Source organism: Beta vulgaris, chromosome 2 (genome assembly GCF_026745355.1).
Source record: "Beta vulgaris subsp. vulgaris cultivar EL10 chromosome 2, EL10.2, whole genome shotgun sequence".
NCBI classification, from domain to species: Eukaryota; Viridiplantae; Streptophyta; class Magnoliopsida; order Caryophyllales; family Amaranthaceae; genus Beta; species Beta vulgaris.
In genome coordinates, this window is record NC_079203.1 from 8,559,448 (window position 1) to 8,570,497 (window position 11,050).

Here is an 11,050-nt window from a genome sequence, read left to right on the forward strand (position 1 = left end):
AAAGTGGTATTGGATGAAAATGAAAATTTAAGAAGCAAAATATATAGACACTTCAGGATAAATTAGCATTACCATAGAAATGAATAATGATTTTCTTCACAAATCTACGAACAAATTCATTCTCATCACCACCATTTATAACCAACTACAAAATAGAACGTTATTGCAACAATGAAAATGACCTAATTTTAACAGCCGGTGTTGTAACAATGAAAATGACCCCTTCTTTAGTGCGATTAAATGAAAGCAAAATATGTTATTGTTATGGGAGCATGTACAATTACAGGGGGGATGTTCAGTACCGATTCTTATTGTATTGTTCGAGGGGTGGATAAACTAATTCCCGTGGATGTTTATTTGTCGGGTTGTCCACCTAATCCAGAAGTTGTTATAGATGGTATAACAAAGCTTCATAAGAAAATATGTCGGGAAATCTATGAAGATAGAATTAAGTCTCAAACGAAGAATCGATGTTTTACTGTTAATCACAAGTTTAGTGTTGGGCAATAGTATTCATATCATAAATTATGATCAAGGATTACTATATAAATATAAATAGCTATCGACTTCAGTGATTCTTCCTGAAACATTTTTCAAATAAAAAAACTTAGTATCTTCTCACAAATTAGTGAATTAAACAGGATTCTTTCTTTTTTTTTGAATTGAAAGCAGTAGGTCAATTTTCCAAAATTTCATCGTATTGTAAAGTACCGTCTTACTTACTGATAAATAATTTAGATGTATAGTTCCCTTCGAGAAAAAAACAAAAAAAGAAATAGTTAATCTTCCCCTTAGAATCGGATCTTTCAGTTGGAGAATTAAAATATACATGTCAACACTCGAATGTTTAAGTCACTCTTCCTTGCTATTAAGCCTCTCAAGTCTCACCTTTCCTTTCCCTCTATTTGCGCCTAACACATGCACCATCAACTAGTTTTGCCACTTCTTTCAGGTAAAACTTAGATTTAGAATAAGATAAGAAATTACATTGATCTTAACTTACTGTTCGATTGTGTATGTCTTTATCACATTCCTAAGCAATAAGGAAATTTGATAAAATGGAGAAATATTTGAGAGAAAATTTTGAGGTGGATCCAAAGAGACCTTCAGAAGAAGCCTTAAGGAGATGGAGATCATCTGTTTGGCTTGTCAAAAATCCCCGGCGCCGGTTTCGTATGGTCGCCGATCTAGCTAAGCGCCAAGAATCCGCTCGTAAACGCGTTAAAATTCAGGTTATTTCTTGTACTTATTAGATCATTCTTCTTCCATTTGCGGAAGTTTAGAATTTGCATTTGCATCTTACACTCGAGTGTATTACACCTTCTCATATTATCTACCTATATATATACTCATGTACGTAGTCATATATAAAAGCTAGATGATACATAGAGAATGTGAAGCGTTGTACCATGATATGAAGGGGAAAACTCGTAAAATTCTGTTAATAACAAAAGGAATACAAATTTTCACTTCATAACAATCATTAGCTTTTCAGTGGTTCATATTCTAACTTATAGATTTATCAAAAAAATAAGTCATATAACACTTTATTAGTTGGTTCTATTTGCGGTTTGCCAAAGTTTCGGTGAATCAATTTTTCTCAGAATGATAACCTAATGTATGTCAAAAAAGTTGTGGTTTTTGCCTAAAGATCAATCTACTGAAAATGGCAAAAGGTAGCAATAATAAATGAAAATATATCTGATATTTGATAATTACATATATTGATAGTCTTTTACGTGGAAATATTGTTTGTTAAATATCTCTTGGCAAGATGCTGATCTGTTTGAATTCTTGGTTTTTTTTAAGAGGAAGATTTATTGTAAATTCTTATCCAAGTCTTAGGCCGTGTTTGGAACTAGCGCTTGAGGTAGCGGTTAGTGGTTTGACAAGATTAAAACACTACTTGAGAAAATTATGAGTGTTCGGTAAGTAGTGGTTATAGTAGCGGGTAGTAGTTGGGGTTAGGGGTGTTAACGAGCCGAACCGAGACCGAACAGGGCTCGGCTCGGCTCGGCTCGAGAATGTGAGGGTCCGAGCTCGGCTCGAGCTCGAAGCTCGTCGAGCTCGAAAATCTGGGCTCGGCTCGAGTTCGAAAAAAAAAATTCGGCTCGGCTCGAGGCTCGGCTCGAAAAAGTTCGCGAACTGTTCGGCTCGAAAACTTCAATTCATACAAAAACTTCGATTCATACTAAAAGAATGGATGAAGAAGATGACTTCGGTTCATACAAAAACTTCGAACATATTTAAAATTAATGTATAAAAAATTGTTCAGATTAAACAGAAAAACTTCGAATTCATCATACAATGGCACATAGTAATTTCGAATTCAGATTAAATCGAAAAAAAAAACGAAAACCATTAACATTAGTACATGACCTGTCATCCTGCTCGACGCCAAAATGCTGCTCGCCGCCGCAGTGCTGCTCGCCGCCGAAGACGCTGCTCGCCGCCGAAGATGCTGGTCGCCGCCGTTAAGTAACTGGGATTGGGGATTTAGGGTTTTCGAATACCCTTGAAGGAGTGCAGCGCAAAACGGCTGAATGACTTGAAGTGCTTAGTTTTTTTGTTTTTGGTGTTTCTTGTTGGTTTGTTTTAAATTTTAATTGGGCTGAGAAAAAAGCCCTTAGTTTACATCTTTTAATTGGGCTAAAACTTTTAATTTGGTATATATTTTTAAAATGGACTTCAAATTGTAATTCAAGTTGGGTTAGAAATTAATATATAAAAATTTATACTTTAAAATTTTTCGAAAATGTTTGCGAGCTTTCGAGCCGAACTCTACTAGGCTTGGCTCGGCTTGTTAAGGTCGCGAGCCGATCTCGAACTCGAGTCGAGCCTTCTCGAGCCGAGCTTTGACCGAGCCGAGCTCGAACAGTTTGCGAGCCACCCTGGCTCATTAACACCCCTAGTTGGGGTAGATTATGAGTAGCGGTTGTGGAACGTTACTACAAGTAACGTTTGAGATTTAGAGGTAGCGTTCTAGCAAATAAACAAATAAACACTATATAATAGCATAAGGTAGAATTATTAACCAGTGTTTTTATTTCTTTTTCCTTATACAGTTTATTAATTGTTTTATTTTATGGCAATTCAATGTTTATTTTACAATAGCAAAGATGTAAGTTAAATATTTATTTTAAGAATAAGATATTTACAAGTATTTTAGTATAATTGGTAATATAGTTTTTTCGAGGGTTGAATATTTTCTTAAATTAATACATTTCTTTGAGCAGCTAAAAAGTTGTATACTCTATTTTGTGTAACTTTTTTGAAAAAATAAATCTTGAATTGAACTATTGAAGGAACATTTATTTATTCTCTTTTACAATTTCAACAGCTACTTTTGTCAAACACTTGTAGTTGAAGAACTAATTTAATCACCAATCGTTGACAGCTACTAGTAGACAGCTAGCAGCTACCCCCAACAACTATTGCAACTCCCAACAGCTACTAGAACTGCTAACAGTTACTAAAACCGCTAATTTTGCTAACAGCTAACAAATCGTTTAACTGTAGTTTATCCTTTATTATTGCTATACTTCAGTAATTGCATTGTTTAATAGTTAAGTTAGCTTAGGTCTCTATCTTTTCCGTAGCAAAGTATATTTGTGCAGTACGTATGAATGAAACATTAGGCCTTCTTTTTTTTTTTCGTTTAAACGGAATGAATTACATCAATTCACAAGACTCGGTATGTATCAGCTATAGCGACAATTTAAATACTTTCATATTGAATTTATAAGTGTAAGAAAAACTATGTATATGTTTTAGACTTAAACCTTTCGAATTTGCATTATTTGGGACCTCATATGGTGCTTAATGCTTTTATTAATTTTTAAAGTTTAAAAGTCCGACCTTGGGTTAGTGGGGTGGTTAAAGTTACCGGAAAACTAAGTTTGGGTCCAACAGGTCGAAATAGAAACGTGAGATGGTAAATGGTGAAAAACTTACATAGGTATGTCCAAAATGTATGCTTAAAAAGGTAGTAATTTATCTCTATTCTATATGGGAAGAGGGGTAGGACACCAAATTATTAAAAACCTCATTTTACCCTCATTACATCTCTATTCTAACTACTTACCTTAATAAAAAATAAAAAATAAAAAATAAAAAATTTAAAAATAAAAAAGGAAACTACCTAATTAGTTTAAAAAATAAAAAAGACATTAAACAAAGAGGGATTAGGGTAATTTAAGGGGGTATTATAGTAATTTTATATTAGAGGGTTAATTGAATGGAATAGTTAACATGGTTAGTAAATTCTGAATTTGGTAGTGTTTTTTTAAAGTTTTTCCACTTATGAAGTAATTTTGTAAAATAAACATAATAGAAGGTAGTTTTTTTTTAAAAAAAAAAGTGTCTTTAATAAGCAGTTTTTGACAATTTTTCCTAATTTAAAATGCTTTTTTTTTTGAAGGAACTAATTTATAATGCTTTTGAAAAAGGCTCCGTGACACATTCAAAACGTAACCATTGACAAATTTTGCCTTATCTAAGCCTACATCTCACAGTTTTTACAAAGTAGTTGTAAGATGCAATTGACCCTAATTCAGTATATAAAATGTAATTCAATCAGTATAATCCAGCTTTTTAGATCGTATTTTCAAGGGAAATTAAGTTATCTAATAACTTGATTGTTATTTCTCTTTTGATCATCCAGGAAAAAATACGAGTTGCTTTGTACGTACAAAAAGCCGCCTTACATTTCATTGACGGTACAAGAACTACTTATGTGTAGAAGTTTCATATTTGAATAACTTTCATCTTCTTCTATTCATTAATACTTCAAACTTTAATTTGTTATGCACAGCGGCTAAGAAAGATGAATACATAGTGCCAGAAGATGCAAAACAAGCTGGATTTACCATTCATGCAGACGAGCTAGCATCCATTGTACGTGGTCACAATTTACGTGACCTCAAAGCTCATGGCGGACTAGAGGGAATCGCGAGCAAGATTTCTGCATCCCTTAAAGATGGTGTCAACTCGAATTTAATTAAGCAACGACAAGACATCTTTGGGTTTAATCAGTTTGCTGAGAAACCTTCTAAAAGTTTTTGGAACTTTGTTTGGGATGCGTTGCAAGACTTGACCTTAATTATTCTAATGGTATGTGCTGTTGTTTCTGTAGGAGTGGGTTTAGCAACTGAAGGTTGGCCAAAAGGAATGTATGATGGGTCAGGAATAATACTTAGTATCATGTTAGTAGTCATGGTAACAGCAATTAGTGATTATAAGCAATCTTTGCAATTTAAAGACTTGGATAAAGAAAAGAAAAACATCATGGTACATGCTACAAGAGATGGAAAAAGGCAGCAAATTTCGATTTATGAATTGGTAGTTGGAGATGTTGTCAACTTATCTGTAGGGGATCAAGTTCCTGCAGATGGGCTTTTCATGTCGGGCTATAACTTATCGATTGATGAGTCGAGCTTATCAGGTGAGAGTGAACCTGTTCAAGTAACAAAAGATAAACCATTTCTTCTCTCGGGTACTAAAGTACAAGATGGTTCAGCTAAAATGCTTGTGACGGCTGTTGGTATGAGGACTGAGTGGGGATCTCTGATGGCTACACTTAATGAGGGAGATGAAGAAGAGACACCCTTGCAAGTTAAGTTAAATGGGGTAGCAACTATTATTGGAAAGATCGGGTTGGTCTTTGCAGTAGTGACATTTTTGGTTTTGGTAGGTCGGTTCATGGTGCAGAAAATGGTTTACCATGAGATGAGGAATTGGACTTCAATGGATGCTTTGAAGCTGTTAAACTACTTTGCAACTGCTGTTACCATAATTGTAGTTGCAGTTCCTGAAGGACTGCCATTAGCTGTGACTTTAAGTCTTGCATTTGCGATGAAGAAACTGATGCATGACAGGGCGCTTGTCAGACATCTCTCAGCATGTGAAACAATGGGTTCTGCAAGCTGTATTTGTACTGATAAAACAGGGACTTTGACGACAAATCATATGGTGGTTAATAAAGTATGGGTACATGGAAAAGTAAAGGATATTTCAAGCACAAGTAGCGAGAAAGATGATGATGTAAAATCATGGATATGTAATAGTGTATTGGATTTACTCTTACATGCCATATTCCTCAACACAGGATCCGAAGTGGTTAAAGGAGAGGCCGAGGGGAAGCCAAAGATATTAGGCACTCCCACTGAAAGAGCGATCCTTGAATTTGGCTTGCTTCTAGGAGGCGATTTTGATACTATACAAAATGAATCGAAGATAATCAAGGTTGAGCCTTTTAATTCTACAAGGAAAAAGATGTCGGTTCTTGTTGCTCTCCCTTCAGGTGGTGTTCGAGCCTTTAGCAAAGGTGCATCAGAAATTATACTTCAGATGTGTGATCAGGTTTTGGATCCTAATGGGAGGCCGGTAAAACTATCTGGAGATTTGAGACTAAGGATTACCGAGGTTGTAGACAAGTTTTCTTCGGAAGCATTGAGAACACTATGCATAGCTTACAAAGATATCGGAGAGAAAGCTAGTGCTGATAGCAACATTCCTGAAGACAACCTTACATTGATTGCAATTGTTGGGATAAAGGATCCTGTACGTCCTGGGGTTAAGGAAGCTGTAGAAACTTGTTTAGCTGCTGGGATCACTGTGAGGATGGTTACTGGGGATAATATTAACACGGCTAAAGCCATTGCTAGAGAATGTGGGATCTTGACTAGTGATGGATTGGCAATCGAAGGGCCTGAGTTTCGCAATAAAAGCCCTAAGGAAATGCAAGACATTATACCAAATTTGCAGGTATAAGGCATATCAAACCACAATATAATCCTTCTATATCTTCCTACAGAAGCACCAAGTTTTCTTCCTAAGTTGTCAATCAAGTCCTGTTCTCTTCAACTTTAAATAAACAGTAACCAATAAAACATTAGTTTTTCATCAAAAAAATATAGTTATAATCAGTAAAATCAGGTTTTGACAGATAAAAATCAATTTTAATCAGTAAATATAAGGTGTAGAGAACAGGGTTTCAGCTAGAACTACGCGAATCACTCTAGTACTCTTGTCGATGTCTAGAAAGTTTATTACGCAAAGTCTCCGATCATTTGGGTTGCTCATATGAATCTAGACACTTAGCAGCTCCATTCTAATCCCTAGCTCAAACAATAAAATAATTAATAGAAATAAAATTCAGATTTACCATATAGAAATGTTCATATTGAATTTGCAGGTGATGGCTCGTTCAATGCCATTGGACAAGCACACACTAGTGACCCAATTGAGGCAACATTTCAGAGAAATTGTTGCAGTAACCGGGGATGGGACTAATGATGCTCCAGCTTTGCATGAAGCAGACATTGGACTTGCTATGGGAATTGCAGGAACTGAGGTTTCATATTGTTACATATTCTTTCCCTCCATTTTGTGCTTAAGATATGATCACTTTGATTCATTCTTTTCCCTTAATTTATAATATGCTCTTCATTTCTTCTTCACACAGGTTGCAAAAGAAAATGCTGATGTTGTCATCATGGACGATAATTTCACAACCATACTAAATGTTACTCGCTGGGGTCGATCTGTCTATGTAAATATTCAGAAGTTTGTGCAGTTCCAGCTAACAGTAAACATAGTTGCTCTGGTGATCAACTTTGTCTCTGCTTGCATTTCAGGTCCATTTTACATCAATTCCTTTCTTTTACTTATTTTTCGCTTCACTGGTTGTGAATTTATCTTCTGATTGCTATTTATCTTGTGCATAATTCTGAAAATACTGCAGGTTCAGCTCCTCTTACAGCGGTTCAGTTGCTTTGGGTGAACATGATTATGGACACCTTAGGAGCCTTAGCACTAGCCACTGAACCACCTAATGATGAACTAATGAAGCGGCCACCTGTTGGCAGAGACGCCCATTTTATAACCAACACTATGTGGAGAAACATCATCGGTCACAGCATCTACCAATTGGTAGCTCTTGGAGTTCTCCAATTCGACGGAAAACACCTCCTCAATCTCACAGGGCCTGATGCCACTAAAACGCTCAACACCTTCATATTCAATACCTTTGTGTTCTGTCAGGTAATAAGATTCTATAATATCAGTTTTTCAATAGATGTCAACTACATTAGCCGGCATATTTCATATAATGTGTGCATTAGTCACCTCAAACTTGAATCTGGAAGGGTTTTTATTGGTTGGGTCATGTGCTCAAGTTAGGTGCAATTTATGCTATTCAGAGCAAGTTGGGTTGAGTTTACGTCGGTCATTTACTATGTTTCACATAATTTAACCATAAGTTTCAACAATATGTAAAAAAAAATAGGATTTTTTGTCCCAAACTACCTTTAACTTTCAAGTTTTTGCGAGAAACTACCTTATAAAAAAATTGTTGTCCTAAACTACCTTACTTTACAATTTTGTTGTTGACAGCTACCTTATGCCGGTTTCCGGCGTTGACTTTTGTTTTTTCAGTTCAAAATTGTGGGAAAAACAAAATTACCCTTGTGGGAATTGAGGAGGGTGATTGTTTCAATTTTAGTTTAAGTAGAAGAGGAATTTAATGGTGGATTGGTGGTATAAAGTGTCACATAGATATGAGGGAGAGAGCGCGCGCACACCGGAAAATGAGGAAATTAGGATGGGGAAAATTAAAAAAAGGGTTTGAAGAGGTCAAGTGATATAATGTGACAATAAAAAAGCGGAAAAAATAAAAAGTCAACGTCGGAAATCGGCCTAAGGTAGTTGTCAACAACAAAATGGTAAAAGTAAGGTAGTTTGGGACAACAATTTTTTTATAAGGTAGTTTCTCGCAAAAACATAAAAGTTAAAGGTAGTTTGGGACAAAAAACCCAAAAAAATATCATATAAAATCTTGTTTGATACCTTTCAATGTGCATTCTCAGATATTTGATTTTGAATTTTCATCCTATCATAGAAATACATATATACTCCTTTCGCTCTTTATTAGTTTATTCGTTTCTTTTGCACAAAGTTTTAGGAGAAACAATATTATGGGACATAGAAGGAAAGAAAAACTATTATTGTATGTTGAAGTTGAATGTATGTGTGATGGAAAGTTAGTGGTCCTATTCCAAAAATAGTGATAGAAATTAGGGAAGAGTGGTGGACTAATTCATGAAATAGTTTCTTTTATTCATTGCTTGAAAATGAGTTACATCACCTCTTGGGTATTTATAAACTCAATGTTACATCATCTAGATTTTTCTACTAAGTTCCACTAATTAGATATTTAACTTAGATTTTTCTAGACTTTAATATTTCTAACACACACTAAAATATTCTAAACTTAGATTTTTTACATAGATATTTTACAAGATTTTTCTAGACAAATCTAAGACATGCATTTAAGATTTTTCCTTACATTACATGACCTATCTAGAATTTTCTAGATTAACTTTCATCACTCCCCCTTAATCTTGAAAATTCTTGTACTTCAAATTAATCTTTCGTTGATGCCCTTGTCATCAACGATCTCCAATCTTGATTTTTGTTTTTGTCTTTGTGTTGATACTCTTGTCACCAACTTTAGCTTGTCTTCCTTCTTTATTATTTTTTCTTATCGGTACTCGTGTTACCATCTTCCTTACTCTTTTTTACTGATGCTCCTGTCACCAGCAATTCTGCTCCTTGAAATTGTCTCTTTTTGTGAATATTTTTGGTGCTCATGTCACCAAATATTTCTCAACTTCTTTTATCTTGCTTCAACCTTTAACTTGATAATTTGCATCTTCTGTCTTCTTCTTGCTACTCGGATGTTGGCGTTATCACGTTCCGGCTCTGATACCATGATAGAAATTAGGGAAGAGTGGTGGACTAATTCATGAAATAGTTTCTTTTATTCATTGCTTGAAAATGAGTTACATCACCTCTTGGGTATTTATAGACCCAATATTACATCATCAGATTTTTCTAGACTTTGATATTTCTAACACACATTAAAATATTCTAAACTTAGATTTTTTACATAGATATTTTACAAGATTTTTCTAGACAAATCTAAAACATGCATATAAGATTTTTCCTTACATTACATGACCTATCTAGAGTTTTCTAGATTAACTTTCATCAAATAGATACAAAAGAAATGGGTAAACTAATAAAGACATGAGTTGGTAAATGGTTATATATGTATTTTGGAGATCGTGAAAGCCAAATCTTGTAAACCCATTGAGACAGAGAGTGTCAACCTTGGTCAGATTATTTTGATCGATTCCAGGTCATGTCAAAAATTTTGTATTTCCACTACACCAATATATAAATTTGTCACACTGCTTTCAGGTATTCAATGAAATCAATAGCAGAGACATGGAGAAGATAAATGTGATTAAAGGAATTTTGGGAAACTGGGTGTTCTTGGCAATCTTATCCTCCACAGTAATGTTCCAGGTGATCATTGTGGAGTTTCTAGGCACGTTTGCCGATACAGTTCCGCTAAACTTGAGGTTGTGGCTGCTAAGTATCGGCATTGGAGCAGTAAGTTTGCTAATAGCAGTGTTGTTGAAAGGTATCCCAGTTGACAACCTTAGGTCACCAGCTAAAACCCATGATGGTTATGAAGAACTGCCTAGTGGTCCTGAACTGGCCTAAACTTGTACTGACATTGGTTCATCAACTGCAACATTTTTTTTTTTTTCTCTTTGTTTGTTGTTGTTGTTGTTGGAAAGATCCCTTCCCTTTCTATAAGGGATTTTCTTTTGTAATTAGGTAGTTAAAAGAATTGCTTTATTTTTTGTAGTTAGTCCTTCCTATTTTAAAATCTACATTACTTCTAATAATATAAATGTAGACATGTAGTTATGTTCAAGTTAGTCTCATTGTTGTTGATAATACCTTTGGGTTACCAGCATGGGCGGATCTAGCATGGGTTCAATTAAATCCACGAAATTTTGAAAAAAAAGAAGAAAAAAAATCTGAAAAATGAAGTTAAATTAAGAATTACTTAAAACAAAGATCGCACGTAATAGTTCAGTTAGATAAATGTTGGTTCAATGGTCCACATGTGAGTAAATGAGTATTAATGCGCCTCTTTATTACTTATTAGTTTAGTCACATTTTTTAAGATAGA

The 11,050-nt window shown here is 34.7% G+C and overlaps 1 protein-coding gene across 1 annotated transcript; it reads left to right on the forward strand.

Annotated features, from left to right (window-relative positions):
* The first annotated feature begins 1,058 nt into the window (after nucleotides 1–1,058).
* Nucleotides 1,059–10,789, forward strand: LOC104887443 (putative calcium-transporting ATPase 11, plasma membrane-type). The gene is made up of 7 exons (XM_010672069.2): nucleotides 1,059–1,232; nucleotides 4,664–4,718; nucleotides 4,814–6,765; nucleotides 7,196–7,354; nucleotides 7,466–7,637; nucleotides 7,745–8,043; nucleotides 10,264–10,789. Exons 1-7 carry the CDS (start codon nucleotides 1,059–1,061, stop codon nucleotides 10,570–10,572), a joined length of 3,120 nt encoding a protein of 1,039 aa, XP_010670371.2. The 3' UTR covers nucleotides 10,573–10,789.
* The last annotated feature ends 261 nt before the right edge of the window (nucleotides 10,790–11,050 follow it).